General features: G+C 43.0%; 1 protein-coding gene across 2 annotated transcripts; it reads right to left on the bottom strand.

Annotated features, from left to right (window-relative positions):
* Nucleotides 1-17,197, bottom strand: pik3ap1 (phosphoinositide-3-kinase adaptor protein 1). 2 transcript variants are annotated; one of them, XM_061836587.1, is made up of 17 exons: nucleotides 16,974-17,197; nucleotides 14,523-14,948; nucleotides 13,451-13,689; nucleotides 13,197-13,341; nucleotides 8,218-8,360; nucleotides 8,009-8,138; nucleotides 6,983-7,179; nucleotides 6,719-6,866; nucleotides 6,568-6,630; nucleotides 6,231-6,485; nucleotides 6,104-6,157; nucleotides 5,308-5,501; nucleotides 5,150-5,222; nucleotides 4,825-4,992; nucleotides 1,290-1,360; nucleotides 1,093-1,181; nucleotides 1-698 (listed from the first exon to the last, which is right to left on the bottom strand). In XM_061836587.1, exons 1-17 carry the CDS (start codon nucleotides 17,002-17,004, stop codon nucleotides 581-583), a joined length of 2,544 nt encoding a protein of 847 aa, XP_061692571.1. In that variant the 5' UTR covers nucleotides 17,005-17,197; the 3' UTR covers nucleotides 1-580. The 2 variants fall into 2 exon arrangements, with proteins under 2 accessions (XP_061692571.1, XP_061692572.1); XM_061836588.1 differs by lacking the exon at nucleotides 14,523-14,948.
* Between the last annotated feature and the right edge of the window lie 368 nt (nucleotides 17,198-17,565).

The following is a 17,565-nucleotide window of genomic DNA, read 5'->3' as shown; positions in this document are numbered from 1 at the left end:
TTCAAGAAGAGACACGTTTATTATATGCAGAGGTAGGGGATCGAGCAGGCAGTCCGGTGCAGCAGCGGTAGTTGGGACGTCGGGCGATGAGAACAGATGAGCGGACAGGCAGGAGTCGGTACACAGGGGAACAATCAACGCAGGCAGAAGTATCAAAGGAGTCAGGCTTACAAGGTTGGTCGGAGAACATGCGAAGGTCGGTACACACAGGTTCAATCACGGATACCGGAGCACACGAACGGGACATGAAGATCATACGAACTGGCGCCGGCCAGTTGTCATCGCGGTCATATAAATCCACAGCATAATCAGGCTGCATGAGGCGCAGGTGTGCACCCTCCAATCAGCGCACCTGCGCGGACACCCGCACAGCTCGTGCTGGAGCGGCAGGATCATGACAATTCCACTGTATAAGCATCTTTTTGCAGCGTGTCAAATCAATCAAGAGAAGAAAATGTCTCAATGTTGGTACTTTCTTTTGTTCTCATGTTGTCCCCACCGAAGTCCACAACCTCTTCACCTCTCTAGCATTAAAACAAAACTGAACCCAGATTGTGCACAAGACTTTGATTTCTGTCCATCACCGCAGTCGACGTGAAACAGGACGAGCAGGATTTGGGTGTCTTTGAGACGGTCTTTGAGGAGGTGCTCGGGTCGGGCAGGTGACATAACGCTCATGCAACATCTTATCTGACGTGCTGTAAGACAAAGCAGCAATTAGGTTCGTATGTAGTTGTATTCAAGAATGAAAATATTTGATCCACATTGGCTCATTATAGGTAGCACATGCACGTCACAGTTCTAAGGTTTTCCCCATGCTTGTGTTGGTTTTCTCTCGATACTCTAGCTTCTTTCACATTCCAAGAACATGAATGTTAGGGTCATTGAAGACTTTAAATTGTTCAGTGTTGTTAATGGAAGTGAGCTTTGTTGTTTTTCAATACTGTAGTGGCATCCGGCGTAAAAATTGTGCCAAACATATATATGCGTTCATCTGAGATGACACGCTGTGGCAACCCCGAAAGGGACAAGCCGAAAGAAACACACAGTGTATGTGGAAACAATCCAGGGTACAACAAATCATATCACTACCTTTGCGAATTTCGTGGCGGAATTCTGGGTGGAATTAGTGGAGGTGGATCAGTCGTTCGTGGTGAAAGGGGGAGGTTTTCAAGAGAGTCCTTGAAAAAAACAAAATAGGTAATACCTCTAATTCTTAAATAGACAAAGACTAAAAATAGATGATGGTTGAACCAAAAAAAATGATTCACATCAGTTTTCAGACTTGCCTCATAATCTGGCTCTGTCCCGCTGCTGTAGCTCAAATTGCTGTGCGTGCTAAGTCTGTTGCTCTCTGTGCCTGATGTAAGGGAAAATTCACTGTTCAGATTTTTAGACATACATAAACAATGTAAGGAAATTCAATACATCAGCAACACTGCATGTAAAATGTGACATTTACAAGCATATTAAGATTCAGTTTTGAATGACACTGTCAGAGTAGTATTATCCGTCCAATCATTTCCTAGAGAACTTGTCCTCATCAGGGTCACAGGTGAGCTGGAGTCTATCAGCGCTGACGGGAGGTTGTTGTACACTTCGGACTGGCGCATATGGACAAATAACATTGACGGAAAAGCAATACAAGCACAGGGAGTAGATTCAAACTCCAAACAAGATGGCCTGATCTTGGCGTGGATGTGGGCTCCCATTGTGGTTCCCGGTCTTCGGTCATCCTTGTCACAGAGCCGCGTCTTGCCTCTTCTCCAGCTAGCACCTTCTACGAGCTCTCCCACTTCTGGGATGGCGACTGGCTACTGTGGTGGGATCCTCTTGCTCACCCAGTAGTTGGTGATCCACCTGAGTCCATGGGCGTGGCTTGTGGCATGTCAGTGGGAATGCCTTGGCTCACCCTTTCCTCTTGAATGGGTGGGGTGGAGTCCTTCGTCCCGATTGTCATTCCACTTAGTACACTGATGATGAATATTGCATGCTTGATGGTGTTGATTCACTAGTAATTTGGACTGACTTGCTTGGTGTGTAGTCACTGCCTAATTGCTAAACACAACTATTATGACTTTGAGACTATAGCAGTCTAGTCTGCCAGTCTCATGTCTTGTACACATTTTTCTGTGTTCTTTCTTATCTCTCTCTTGGTTCCTTCTCAAACCTTGCACTGTTCGACTACATCATCCCAAAAATATCTATTATAATACAAATGCAGAAGACACATACAGTGAAGAAAATAAGTATGTGATCACTGCTATATTGCAAGTTCTCACCACTTAGAAATCATGGAGGGTCTGAAATTTTCATTGTAGGTGAATGTCCACTGTGAGAGAGATAATCAAAAAGAAAAATCCACAAATCACAATGTAGGATTTTTTAAAACTATTTATTTGTGTGATACACCTGCAAATAAGTATCTGAACAGCTGAGAAAACCAATGTTAATATTTGGTACAATAGTCTTTGTTTACAACTACGGAGGTCAAACGTTTCCTGTAGTTGTTCACCAGGTTTGCACACAGTATTATCCTCACAGATCTTCTCTAGATCAGACAGGTTTCTGGGCTGTCGCTGAGAAACACGGAGTTTCAGCTCCCTCCAAAGATTTTCCAATGGCTTTAGGTCTGGAGACTGTCTAGGCCACGCCAGAACCTTGATATGCTTCTTACGGAGCCACTCCTTGGTTTTCCTGGCTGTGCGTTTCGGGTCATTGTCATGTTGAAAGACCCAGCCACGATCCATCTTCAATGCTCTGACTGAAGGAAAGAGGTTGTTCCCCAAAAATCTCACAATACATGGCCGCGGTCTTCCTCTCCTTCATACAGTGCAGTTGTCCTATCACATGTGCAGAAAAATACCCCCAAAGCATGATTCTACCACCTCCATGCATCACAGTAGGGATGGTGTTCTTGGGATGGAACTCATCATTCGTCTTCCTCCAAACACGGTTAGTGGAGTTATGACCAAAAAGTTCTATTTTGGTCATCACTGGAAATGCTGCAACAATCCGCCTGACAATCTCCAGCTCCATTCTTTCCTCACTCGTGAACAAGACCCCAAGATACTTGAACTCCTCCAAACAAGATTAGTGGAATTATGACCAAAAAGTTCAATTTTGGTCTCATCTGACCACAAAACTTTCTCCCATGACTCCTCTGTATCATCCAAATGGTCATTGGAAAACTTAAGACGGGCCTTGACATGTGCTGGTTTAAGCAGGGGAAATTCCGTGCCATGCATGATTTCAAACCATGACGTCTTAGTGTATTACCTACAGTCACCTTGGAAACGATGGTCCTAGCTCTTTTCATGTCATTGACCAAGTCCTGGCGTGTAGTCCTGGGCTGATTCCTCGCCTTTCTAAGGATCATTGAGACCCCACGAGGTGATATCTTGCATGGAGCTCCACTCCGATTGAGATTGACCATCATGTCTAGCTTCTTCCATTTTCTAATGATTGTTCCAACAGTGGACCTTTTTTCACCAAGATGCTTGGCAATTTCTCGGTAGCCCTTTCCAGCCATGTGGAGTTGTACAATTTTGTCTGTGGTGTCTTTGGACAGCTCTTTGGTCTTGGCCATGTTACAAGTTTGAGTCTTACTGATTGTATGGGGTGGACAGGTGTCTTTATGCAGCTAACGACCTCACACAGATGGGGGATTCAGGATAATACATGGAGTGGAGGTGGACTTTTAAAGGCAGACCAACGGGTCTTTGACGGTCAGAATTCTAGCTGATAGACGGGTGTTCAAATACTTATTTGCTGTTGTATCACACAAATAAATGGTTAAGAAATCATACATTGGGTTCGACTATCTCTCTCACAGTGGACATGCACCTACAATGAAAATTTAAGACCCCTCCATGATTTCTAAGTGGGAGAACTTGCAATATAGCAGGATGGTCAAATACTTATTTTCTTCACTGTATAAAAGGAACAGGTAAACAAACAACATGCTACTACAAAGATTCTAACCCAGAACTTCTCAACTTTAGGGCTGACAAAATAACCACGAGATCACCGTTCTAGCAGAGAACTATTGTAATTTCTAGTTTGCAGTGGAATAGAGGTATACAGTATTGTATTATAAAAGGAAATATAAAACAGTGGTGAGGCCGGCCATGATGTACGGATTAAAGACGGTGGCCCAGAAGAAACAACAGAAAGCAGAACTTGAGGTAGCCGAAATGAAGATGTTGAGGTTCTCGCTTGGTGTGAACAGGTTGGATAGGATTAGAAATGAGCTCATTAGAGGGACAGCCAAAGTTGGATGTTTTCGAGACAAGGTTAGGTGAGAGAGCAGACTTCGATGGTTTGGACATGTTCAGAGACAAGAGAGTGAGTATGTTGGTAGAAGTGTACTGAGGATGGAGCTGCCAGGCAAAAGAGCAAGCGGAAGACCAGAGAAAAGGTTGTTGGATGTTGTGAGGGAGGACATGAGGACAGTGTGTGTTGGAGACGAGGATGAACGAGATCAGCTTAAATGGAAAAAGATGACACGCTGTGGCGACCCCTAACGGGACAAGCCGAAAGAAAAAGAAGAAGGAGTCAGTAGTTTCTGACGATGTTGTGGTGCTTTTGAGTGATTTTGGTACGAGCAGAGTGAGTTCAATTCCCACACAATGTCAATCGGAGCGAGAATTGTTGTCTGCCTCAATGTACTGTATGTCGAGCTGTGCCTAATTGGTAACGAGTCAGGGGTGCAAAAGACACAAAATATTAGCAATACCAGATCCCTTTTTGTGTTTAAAAGGAAACATGAGAAATTGCTGAACCTAGCAGTCAAGTTGAAATAACAATTACAATAGGACCCACTGGATGTACTGGATGTGCTCCCTGTTTTCCAGGTGCCTCTTTGGATAAACTGGCCCGTTGAGGAGGATGGAGGCACCATTTTGGGCGCTCCGTCATATACAGCAGACTCCAATGTCCCAGTGGCCCCCCAAAAGGAGTTTCTCTGCAGTGGGGCACTTATCTCATAGTCTGACAGGGGAGAAACCACATCACATATTTACTAAGCAACACTTGAAAATGTACAGTAATTACCCTGACCGACTTCCTAAATATGCAATTAACCAAGTGGCATTTCTTCACTTGAAAGTATTTTAACCCCATAACGGCACAACATGCAGCACATTACCAAGGTTCTTTCCTGCCTTTTCTCTCTCATTGTGACGCCTGTTGATGCTCTCTCTTAATCTTCTAAGATTATCCTGAGAGAAAAAGAAGACATGTATGAGATGTAGGTACTGATGATTATTTAGCATTTCACACACTGGCAGATAGTAACAGTTTTACCTGCTGATAGCGCACTGACATTGCTCTGCGCTCATGGTCCAGCTGCCAAGCTTTGAATTCAGAGACGGCTTCATCCACAGTAATTTCTCCAATTTTTACCCTCTCCTGCAGGGTTATCAGCTGTCTCTGACCGGGCGTCTTCATGCCAGCAAAAGCATCATATACAGGTACGGGGGAGTCCATCGCAGGCTGAGCTGCAGTTGAGGAGAGGCACTTATCAATTGCTATGGAATGATCCACTTGGCAAAAAAATATATATCCTGAAAATAAATTGTTGTACAATGTCACATAAATGCTGAAAACAATCTAAGAATGGAACCTCTAAAGTCGAATGCACTGTGGGACCGAAGGCTTAATCTAATGGTACAGTAACAGTTTTCTAGGCAGCACAGTTGCCTTTTGGTTAGCACGTGTGCCTCACAGTTCTCAGATCGAGGTTTGAATCTCAGCTCCACGCTTCATGTGTGGGGTTTGCATGTTCTCTCCATGCTTGTGTTCTGTGAGACTGCCAGTTTCCTCCAACATTCTAAAAACATGCACGTTAAACACACTGAAGAATAAATGATCCCGAGAAGGGAATGTGCAGCAATGGTTCATGTCCGTATGTGCTAGCCTGGTCCAATTTGTATGCCGCAACCAGCTCTCCCGTGATCATAATGAGAACAAGTGTCATATCAAATGGATGGCTAGATATGATATTTCTGACGGGCACAATTGCTTTCAAACCCAAACTAAATGGAGGTCGACCAGCTGATTGCACTGGACCTCAGAAATTCCACTAATTCTTTCTCTTTACCTTCCTGATATGTTTCCATGGCTCGATTTTGGAACATAGCTTTATCTGAAAATACTGTCAAAAACACAGTTAGTGGTGTGATCCAGGATTAAAATTATAACATTTTTAATGATTAAATGTGAAGTACCTTTTGCAATATAGGTTACATTTTTTTCAGGTTCAGGCTCAATTTCAGGTCTGGGGACCGGGGCTGGTGGTCGGGACCGGACTGCTGCATTGCGGCAATTATTGTCATCCAGAGTATCATAAATCTCTTCACTGGACAGGTTGTAGGGTTCAAACTCATTGTAAATTTCGTTCAGCACATTTGCTTCTGTATTTTCCATTTGCTCACATTTCACTTGCTTCCCCTCATCCAGGGCTATGCTGTTGTGAGGTTTTGCTGAAAGTTTTTGAAAAAAGGATATATCTATGATGCATTTTACATCATTGCAATTGAAAAATGTCTTTTTAATGCTGTTCACCTTGAAAAAATCTCCTCAACATAGCTTCCTCGGGGTTTTCCGCTACTGCATTCATGACTTCATCTACGAGCACACCAACAACATGTTCAGATCCCCAACATTCACATTGGAATAATGTGAACAAAATCTATCAACCACATTTAATAATTACATAGGTCATCTGCACACTCAGGGCTTATGTCCAGCATTGACACATACATGTCATTGGGACAACCTGAGTACTTGGTATTTGACATCTGTTCATAGTCCTCTTCAATCTCATCTGGACCTTCTTTGTGAGATTTGAGCATATATTCCCTCTGGACAATTTGTTAGAAAACAAGATAGGGTTAGATTTAAACTAAGATTGGACAATCAGACAGAAAAAGGTATATATTAATCAGAAACAAATAGAACATGAAATTATTGGACATACAACAAATTCATCAATAAACTGTCGGAGATCTGGGAAGCCACTCTTTTCCGCCAGCGTGTTTGGATAATCGCCGTTCTTGTTCATCACACTGTAAGCTTGCAGCGCCCCAGGAATCTGAAGGACGACGCGCGTCAGCTTCTTCAGGCCGTACTTCGCAGCAAAGTGGAGCAGCGTGGGAAGTTCCTCGCTGCGCTTATCTGAAGGACAGAGTGCCAATTATTCTTCCGGGAATGTTACAAGTCAAAGGTCAATTTACAGATACATTTATGTTGGTACTTTTTGTTCAAGAAGATATGACAAAGATGTCACACTAAATACTTGGGCTATTTTTTCCCTTGCTTTTTTTGGGATTTGTTTTTATTTTTATCCATAATAACACAAAATCGTCAAAAGTCTTAGTACATGCTTCCAGACATAGTTTCGTTCAAAATTGTAAAACTCACATTGCAAATTACATTTGTTTGCATTACATATAAACTTCTAGCATGGTGGATTGGCTGGAAAGCCTTGGGCTCACAGTTCTGAGGTCCCGGGTTCGATCCCGGACCTGCCTGTGTGGAGTTTGCATGTTCTCCCCGTTGCCAGCATGGGTTTCGTCTGGGCACTCCGGTTTCCTCCCAGATTCCAAAAACATGCAACATTAATTGGAAACTCTAAATTGCCCCTAGGTGTGATTGTGAGTGCGGCTGTTTGTCTCGATGTGCCCTGTGATTGGCTGGCAACTGGTTCAGGGTGTACCCCGCCTCCTGCTCGTTGACAGCTGGGATAGGCTCTGGTATTCCCTGTGACCCTTGTGAGGATAAGCAGCTAAGAAAATCTGGGATTGAACCGGGGACCTCAGAACTGTAAGGCCAACCTTTTACCATCTGAGCCACCGTGCCATCTTACATACCACTACTGTAATTAAATTTTATTTTAGGGGATTTACGGTGATTGTTAAGTTCCATAGATCTGCCCCAAACACGAGGAAATTATTTAAGGAATTTTCTCAAAAACAGATTCCAGTAATCAGTGTGCTGCACTAACATGCTGCCATATTGTGCTCCTCAATTTGGCTGATCCCAAACAGCGGAAGACATGCAGGCATCTTGGATTTTAATGAGTCACTTAGAATGTTGTCCAAAAATTCAACTGAATTGGACATCAAATTGAAAGCCTGAAGAAACACAAAACAAGATAAATATCAAAATCTCGGAAATTAGCGCTGGGATTCAACAAATAATATCAGGTCTCACCTGGCAGAGGAAATTTATGGGGTCGGCAGAATTTTCAAGACACTGTCTGACTTCTCCCATGTTGGTATAGTACGTGATACATTTCAAGCTTATACGTGCTTGATTAGAGCACAGAGTGAGCAATGCCACTCCTGCTTGCATTTCTAGGGGGTAAAAAAGAGAGTATACATTTTGGTACCAAAGTATTTTCATAACCTGAAATATTTTTCAAGTGATCCAACAAATACAGTGAAGGAAATAATTATTTGAACACCCTGCTATATTGCAAGTTCTCCCTCTAAGAAATCATGGAGGGGTCTGAAATTTTCATTGTAGGTGCATGTCCGCTGTGAGAGAGGTAGTCTAAAAATAAAAATCCAGAAATCACAATGTATGATTTTTAAAAATAATTTATTTGTGTGATACAGCTGCAAATAAGTATTTGAACACCTGTTTTTAGCTACAATTCTGACCCTCAAAGACCTGTTAGTCAGCCTTGAAAACTCCACCTCCACTCTATGTATTATCCTGAATCAGATGCACCTGTGTGACGTCGTTTGGTGCATAAAGACACTTGTTCAGGCTATACAATCAGTAAGACTCAAACTTGTAACATGGAAAAGACCAAAGAGTTGTCCAACGACACCAGAGACAAAATTCTACAACTCCACACGGCTGGAAAGGGCTACGGAGAAATTGCCAAGCAGCTTGGTGAAAAAAACGTTCCACTGTTGGAGCTTCTTCTTCTTTCAGCTTGTCCCGTTAGGGGTCGCCACAGCGTGTCATCTTTTTCCATTTAAGCCGATCTCGTTCATCCTCGTCTCCAACACCCACTGTCCTCGTGTCTGCCCTCACTACATCCATCAACCTTTACTTTGGTTTTCCTCTCGGTCTTTTGCCTGGCAGCTCCATCCTCAGCACTCTTCTACCAATATACTCACTCTCTCGCCTCTGAACATGTCCAAACCATCGAAGTCTGCTCTCTCGAATCTTGTCTCCAAAACATCCAACTTTGGCTGTCCCTCTAATGAGCTCATTTCTAATCCTATCCAACCTGGTCACTCGGAGCGAGAACCTCAACATCTTCATTTCTGCCACCTCAAGTTCTGCTTCCTGTTGTCTCTTCAGTGCCACTGTCTCTAATCCGTACATCATGGCCGGGCTCACCACTGTTTTGTAAATTTTGCTCTTCATCCAAGCAGAGACTCTTCTGTCACATACAACACCAGACACCTTCCGCCAGCTGTTCCACCCTCCTTGGACCAGTTTCTTTACTTCTTTACCACACTCACCATTGCTCTGTATTGTTGACCCCACGTATTTGAAGTCATCCACCCTCACTATCTCTTCTCCCTGGAGCGTCACTCTTCCTCCTCTGCCCCTCTCATTCATGCACATATATTGTTTTACTTGGGCTAATCTTCATTCCTCTGCTTTCCAGTGTGTGCCTCCATCTTTCTAATTGTTCCTCCGCCTGCTCCCTGCTTTCACTGCAGATCACAATATCATCTGCGAATATCATGGTCCAAGGGGAATTCAGTCTAACCTCGTCTGTCAGCCTATCCATTACTACCGCAAACAGGAAGGGGCTCAGAGCGGATCCTTGATGCAGTCCTACCTCCACCTTAAATTCTTCTGTCACACCTACGGCACATCTCACTGCTTTTCTGCTGCCCTCATACATGTCCTGTACTATTCTAACATATTTCTCAGCCACACCACACTTGCGCTTTAAGTACCACAGTTCCTCTCTTGGTACTTGGTTGATCGCAGATACTTACTTCTATCCCGAGTCTAGCTTCCACTACTCTTTCCCATAACTTCATTGTGTGGCTCATCAACTTTATTCCTCTATAATTCCCACAGCTCTGAACATCGCCTTTGTTCTTAAAAATGGGAACTAGAACACTTTTCCTCCATTCTTCAGGCATCTTTTCACCCGCTAGTATTCTATTGAATAAGTTGGTCAAAAACTCCACAGCCACCCCTCCAAATTGCTTTTCATCATTCCACTGGTATCTCATTAGGACCAACTGTCTTTCCATTTTTCATCCTGTTCAGTGCCTTTCTAACTTCCCCCTTACTAATCATTGCCACATCCTGGTCATTCATACTTTCTACTCTTTCTTCTCTCTAATTTTCTTCATTCATTAACTTCTTAAAGTACTCTTTCCATCTACTTAGCACACTACTGGCATCAGTTAACATGTTTCCATCGCTATCCTTAATCACCTTGGCTTGCTGCACATCCTTCGCATCGCTATACCTCTGTCTGGCCAACCAGTAGAGATCCTTTTTTCCTTCTTTCATATCCAACCTGGTGTACATGTCGTCATATGCCTCTTGTTTAGCCTTCGCCACCTCTACCTTTGCCCCACGTCACATCTCAATGTATTCCTTTCGCCTCTCCTCAGTCCTCTCCGTGCCCCACTTCTTCTTTGCTAATCTCTTTCCTTGCATGACTTCCTGTATTTTGGGGTTCTACCACCAAGTCTCCTTCTACCCTTTCCTACCAGAAGACACCCCAAGTACTCTCCTGCCTGTCTCTCTGAATACCTTGGCAGTAGTATTCCAGTCTTCTGGGAGCTCATCCTATCCATTTAAAGCCTGTCTCACCTCTTTCCAAAAGGCCACACAACATTCTTCCTTTCTCTACTTCCTCCACCTGGTTCTCTGCTCTACCTTTGTCTTTTTAATCGTCCTACCTGCTACCAGAGTCATCCTACACACCACCATCCTATGCTGTTGAGCTACACTCTCCCCCACCACTACCTTACAGTCAGTAACCTCCTTTAGATTACATCATCTGTACAAAATATAATCCACCTGCGTGCTTCTACCTCCGCTCTTGTAGGTCACTCCATGTTCCTTTCTCTTCTGGAAATAAGTGTTCATGACTGCCATTTCCATCCTTTTTGCAAAGTCCACTACAATCTGTGCCTCAAAGTTCCTTTGCTGGATGCTGTACTTACCCATCACTTCTTCATCGCCCATTTCCTTCACCAACATGCCCATTGAAATTTGCAACAATCACAACTCTCTCTCTCTCTGGGATGCTCAGAACTACTTCGTCTAGTTCGTTCCAGAATTTCTCTTTCAACTCGAGGTTTCAAATTTCAGCCTCATCACTCCATCTGGTAGGGTTAGGGTTAGGTGACTCTTTTCACCTACAAGACAATCTTAGACAGCTCTTCCTTTAAAATAACCCCCACTCCATTTCTCTTCCCATCTACTCCATGGTAAAATAATTTAAACCCTGCTCCTAAACGTCTAGCCTTACTCCCTTTCCACTTGCTCTGTTGGATGCACAATATATAAACCTTTCTCCTAATCATCAGGTCAACTAACTCCCGAGCTTTTCCTGTCATAGTCCCAACATTCAAAGTTCCTACACACAGTTGTCGGATCTGTGCATTCCTCTTCTTATTCTTCTGCCGACTAAGTCGCTTTCCTCCTCTTTTTTTGTCTTCGACCCACATTATCTGAATTTCTACCTATGCCTTGGAGATTAACAGTGCTGGGGGCGGGCGAGGTTAGCCCGGGCCACAACCTATCCGGTATGGAATTCGTTTGATGAACGCTCATATATGTTTGGCACAGTTTTATGCCTGATGCCCTTCCTGACGCAACCCTCTGCATTTATCCGGGCTTGGGACCGGCCGACAGGTTGCACAGGGTTACAGATAATCAAATAAAAGCAATCAAATAAACAAAGCACAATAAGTCAGCAATCATTAGAAAATGGAAGAAGCCAAACGTGACGCTCAATCTTGTTCGGAGTGGAGCCCCATGCACCCACCCTTAGAAAGGTAAGGAACCAGCCCAGGACGACATGATAGGACTTGGTCAATGACATGAAAAGAGCTGTGACCTGTTGGTAATACACTAAGACGTCATGGTTTGAAATCATGCATGGCACGGAAGGTTCCCCTGATTAAAACAGGACATGTCAAGGCACGTCTTAAGCTTGCCAATGACCATTTGGATGATACAGAGGAGTCATGGGAGAAGGTTTTGTGGTCAGATGAGACCAAAATGGAACTTTTTGGTCATAATTTCACTGACTGTGTTTGAAAGAAGACGAATGATGAGTTCCATTGCAAGAACACCATCCCTACTGTGAAGCATGCGGGTGGTAGCATCATGGTTTGGGGGTGTTTTTCTGCACATGGGACAGGACGACTGCACTGTATTAAGGAGAGGATGACCGCGGCCATGTATTGTGAGATTTTGGGGAACAACCTCTTTCCCTCAGTCAGAGCATTGAAGATGGGTCGTGGCTGGGTCTTTCAACATGACAATGACCCGAAGCACACAGCCAGGAAAACCAAGGGGTGGCTCCGTAAGAAGCATATCAAGGTTCTAGCATGGCCGAGCCAGTCTCCAGACCAAAACCCAATAGAAAATCTTTGGAGGGAGCTGAAACGCCGTGTTTCTCAGTGACAGCTAAGAAACCTGTCTGATCACGAGAAGATCTCTGTGGAGGAGTGGGCCAAAATCCCTCCTGCAGTGTGTGCAAACCTAGTGAGCAACTACAGGAAACGTTTGACCTCTGTAGCTGCAAACAAAGGCTACTGTACCAAATATTAACACTGTTTTTCTCAGGTGTTTAAATACTTGTTTGTAGCTGTATCACACAAATAAATCATTAAAAAATCATACATTGTGATTTTTGGATTTTTCAATTTAGATTATCTCTCTGACAGTGGACATGCACCTACGATGAAAATTTCAGACCCCTCCATGATTTCTAACTGGGAGAACTTGCAATATAGCGGGGTTTTCAAATACTCATTTTCTTCACTGTAAATCAGTTTTCCACTGATAAGTTGTACAAATCAATACATTTGTACAAAACTCGAATTCTAATTATCATTATGAGAAGGGGTAACCACCCCATAGCACGTTGTTATGATCTAATTGAAAACATAAAAACACAAAAGTTTGGAATACCCATCAGTGACAAAACAATAAAGAAGTTGAATTCTGAAACAACTTACCGGGTGTAGTAAGACTTATGGTGTACTCATTCTCAACAGTGCATGGAACCATTTTTATTGGGTTATTTTCAGAAGAAAACTCCACCTCTGGTGATGGGAGATCATTTACTTTTGCATTAAAAATAATGAAAATTTTCTCCTCCACCTGAACAAGGAACCGAATCACATGGATCATTTACGGAGCACATTTGAAACAACTCCCGTCTTGACATTTGCTTTTGTGTCATAATGTAATGACCACAATGCAGACTTACTCCACAGAGAATTCGGCGTGGTTGGACAGTGACGCAGTTGATGTGTGTGTGAGCATTCATTTCCTTGGTTACTGAAAGACCAACAGCAACATGTTCATCCTTCCAAGTTCTTTTTTGACACGCTTCTGACAAGACTTCCTGTGTCCCATGAGTGGAGGGATCTTCACTTGAAGAGGCTTCTGTGACGTGCAGCTCATCTGAGGCTGTGCATTTCATCACATGTTCAGCCTGGAGCATGCCTTCGAGAAAACAAATAAGAACACAAATAGCTAAAAAAAGGATCCAAACAATCAGATAATACATAATAAATACATAAATAAATAAACCAACCCAAAGACGCCAGAGGAGAAAATGAAAGCCAAGAGATATTGAGTTTATTACTCAGACGGTTTTGGTTTCGTTATTCATGTATGTGAGAGTGTCAAACTGAGAAACGCCTCTTGTATGATATGTTGCTCCCGATGCTGTTGCAGCCACAACTTCAAGGAAATCTTCAGAATCAGAATACAGATAACGTGTATTTTCAGAAATATTTAATTGTTAAGTGGGGGACAAAAATCACAGTATATTATTAATGATTAAGTGACTTGTGTAATGGCGGGACGGTGTCTCAACTGGAAAGGTTTGGCCTCACAGTTCTGAGTTTGATCCCGGACCCGCCTGTGTGGAGTTTGCATGTTCTCCCCGTGTCTGCATGGGTTTCCTCCGGGCACTCCGGTTTCCTCCCACATCCCAAAAACATGCAACATTAATTGGACACTCTAAATTGCCCCTAGGTGTGATCGTGAGTGCGGCTCTTTGTCTCTATGTGCCCTGCGATTGGCTGGCAAACCAGTCCAGGGTGGACCCCGCCTCCTGCACGTTGATAGCTGGGATAGGCTCCAGCACGCCCCGTGACCCTTGTGAGGATAAGTGGCAAAGAAAGTGGATGGATGGGTGGACTTGTGTATTGCATCGTAACATCTTTCTGCATTATCGTTTCACATTTTTCTTTTCAACAACAGTATAAAATGATTTCCAGCCCAACTCGGTACACATTTATACGGTCTGGCAATGATGAAATGCAGCCTACTGTTAGTGATGGTCTCCAAAATGGTCGAGACGTAGACAGCAGGTTCATCCTTAGCGTGAAGTTTTCTCCAACTTGCCCAGTCTTCAAAGCCATCAGCCGTCCGTACGTCTTCTTCGGACACGCCACACAACAGCGCCACAACTCGGTGTGATGGGTGGAGCAGCCTCTGAAGGCCCCCATGCAGTTTTGACTCAGACATGAAGTCTATGAATGCTCCAGTGAGGAGCAGCACAATGCAGTTGAAGCTGTCGACATTTTCAAAGTTGTACCCATCATCATATGGGCCAATGTTATATAGCAAAACGGAGCTTTTTTGGAACTTCCTGGAGGACTTTTGCATGATCTGCTGCAAATACATGGCCCAATCCTGTCCCTCAGCAGTGTGCAGAATTACTAGATCATGTGGTGAGAGGGATGGAGAATTAACTGGAAAAATAAATAAAAAAGTGAAATGATACACACACAGTTCTACTTACAAACAATATAGTTGAAATGAACTTTATTGAGTGAATTTATGGTAAGGTGCCACGGTGGCCGACTGGTTAGAAGCAGGGGTGTCAAACTCATTTTTGTCACGAACCACGTTGCAGTTATGGTTCTACTCAGAGGATTGTTATGGCTGCAAACCCATATGAGTGTATGGTAGCCTCATCTTCCATATAAACAAATAAATATGTAATTTGAACTCAAAAGCTAATAAAAACAGTTTGTTCAACTACAGTATGAAATTAATTTTATTTTAAAAAGTGGGGGTGGTAAATTGCAATATCTCCGTATTTTTATAAGTGAAGCTAATTTGGAATTTTGGTACATTAGCTAGAACCACAAGCCAATGCACACTCTCGCAGGCCAAAAAAAATGACGTGCTGAGCTGGATGTGGCCCCCAGGCCACCAGTGTGACAACTGTGGGTTTAGAGCATTTGCCTCACAGTTGTGAGGACTGGGGTCCAAATCCCGGCCACGCCTGTGTGGAGGCTACCATACGTGTTCTCCCCGCGGCTCTGTGAGTTTTCTCTGGCTACTCCGGTTTTCTCCCACATCCCCAAAAACATGCATTGTAGGTTAATTGAAGAGGCTAAATTGTGTGACTAAGTGCGAGAAGTGAAAGTGTAAAAAAAAAAAAAAAAAAAGTCTTCATGAGCTAAGTAACAGCAATCAGCACATCATTTGCTGAAACAAAATTATCTCCACTATGTGAACCACTATATTATCCTTGGCTTTGGCCAAGTAGCCATCAATTTTCTCGAGCACTTGTCCTCACTGAGTCTCAAATCACTAGGGTCACAAGGTCATCGTTGAGCTGAGCTTATTGTATGATTCTACGCGAAATGCTGGGTACACTCCTGCACTTGTCACCAGGCAATGGCAGGGCACATAGACAGTAGACAACCATTGACCCTCACATGCACACCTTTGGACAATTTGGTGTTCAATGACCATACCGTATCCATGGTTTGGTGGTCTGGGAGGGGAAAACCCACACAAGCAAGGTGAGAATATGCAAACTCCACGCAGGAAGGCCAAGATTCGGATCCCCGACTTCTGCATTGTGAGGCAGCTGTGTGAACCATTACTCTGTCATGCTGCAATTTTATTCAGCGCTTCTCTGGGGCGTACTGGATAAATCGTAAATTGTTATTACTGCTTAGGTTTATTGAAAATAGGTATACTGTACAGTACAAACAATATATTATGCGCGAATCTCCACTATATTTTATGTACTAAGTAGCAAGCAGCGAAAGTCACTTCATAAACCTGGAAATCTAAGTATTAATTTGTGTCAAGCCTCTGATCTAGGCAAAGCATGTAAAAGTCATCGCAGTGCTCCTAATCATTACAAATATTATACTAATAATGTGACAGTGGCGATATTATGCGTTCATTTCCATGTGGCTGCTGCTCGTGTTTATCGTGGTAATGTTCGACAACATACCAGCTGTCCGGCTGTGGAATGCCAAGGTGAGCGTGGTTTGAGCATGAATGTACAAACTGTTGTGGCTATTTCAGTGCAGAGGGTCCACAAGGAATTGGACAAACACTGCACTGTGTCAACAGCCGCCAGGGTAATTTAGTGTGACTCATTAAAGTGTTTAATCAGGTCAAGTTCACCTCTGTGCTCACTAACTGGGAAAGAAACCCAACACGAGTAATCAAAGTTCATCAGGGTTCCCACTGATGGCAGTTCTGAGAGAGTTGACATGTATTTGTTAATGGGCTGCTGCCATGCGCCATCAACAGTTGGACTTGTGAGACAGGAAAAAGACTTGCATATGAATTTGACCTCAAACGAGAGCTGAAAGCCTCTCTTCCTCTTTTGCTGTGATCATAAAGAATAAAATAAGTGTTTTTTTTTTTTTTAAATAAATCACATTGCAGTAAATTACATTTGAGAAGGACAACAAAAAACTCAATGACGTAAGGATGATTCTAGAAAGGGATCACTAATTTACCTGATTCCCTACAGCAGATGAGGTCTTCCATGTTTATGTCTTGAAGGTCCGTAAAATGATCAGTCCATAAGGATCATAGTTCGAAGAAATACGTTTTCTTTTTAAATTCCCCTCAAAATCCAGTTGCGGCGTTCTGTCCGTGCGAATAAGTTAGCTTTCACCCGTTGCTGCGGTATCAATAGCAACATTCAGTTTCCTGATTTTAGCGACTCACCCCCACTTCCTGAAACTGCTGAAGAAGTGAGAAACATACCACAGTCATGAGTAAAATGTGCAAGATGTCAGTCAGTATGTGAGGCATTGTCACCTCTGGAGGATTGATTATTCAAAAAATTAGCCCAGAAAGGCTTCCAGGTGGCATAATCACATCATTATGAATCATTTGGAAAGCTGTTTTTCTCTTATATAATAAGTTTATATATATATATATATATATATATGCACACAGTTGAGCAAACAAGCGAAAAGCTAAATAAATCTTTTTTACAAGCAGCACAACTATATCTTGGTATTTGGAGCGCCCCCTAAATTACTCAAGTACAATATTAATACATACTAATATGATATAATATAATAATAATATAATACATCA

The sequence above is a fragment of the Syngnathoides biaculeatus genome, chromosome 12, assembly GCF_019802595.1.
Source record: "Syngnathoides biaculeatus isolate LvHL_M chromosome 12, ASM1980259v1, whole genome shotgun sequence".
Lineage (NCBI taxonomy): Eukaryota > Metazoa > Chordata > Actinopteri > Syngnathiformes > Syngnathidae > Syngnathoides > Syngnathoides biaculeatus.
The sequence above is the reverse complement of the archived record's forward strand: the minus strand, read 5'-3'. Positions and strand labels throughout refer to the sequence as shown.

Excerpts from the sequence above, each read along its gene's own strand:
- pik3ap1 (XM_061836587.1), bottom strand. The coding sequence starts at position 17,004 with ATGGAAGACCTCATCTGCTGTAGGGAATCAG. Across the intron at positions 14,949-16,973 it reads CATCTGCTGTAGGGAATCAG|TTAATTCTCCATCCCTCTCA; the intron begins GTAAATTAGTGA and ends TTATTTTTCCAG. Across the intron at positions 6,486-6,567 it reads GTTGAGGAGATTTTTTCAAG|CAAAACCTCACAACAGCATA; the intron begins GTGAACAGCATT and ends AAAAACTTTCAG.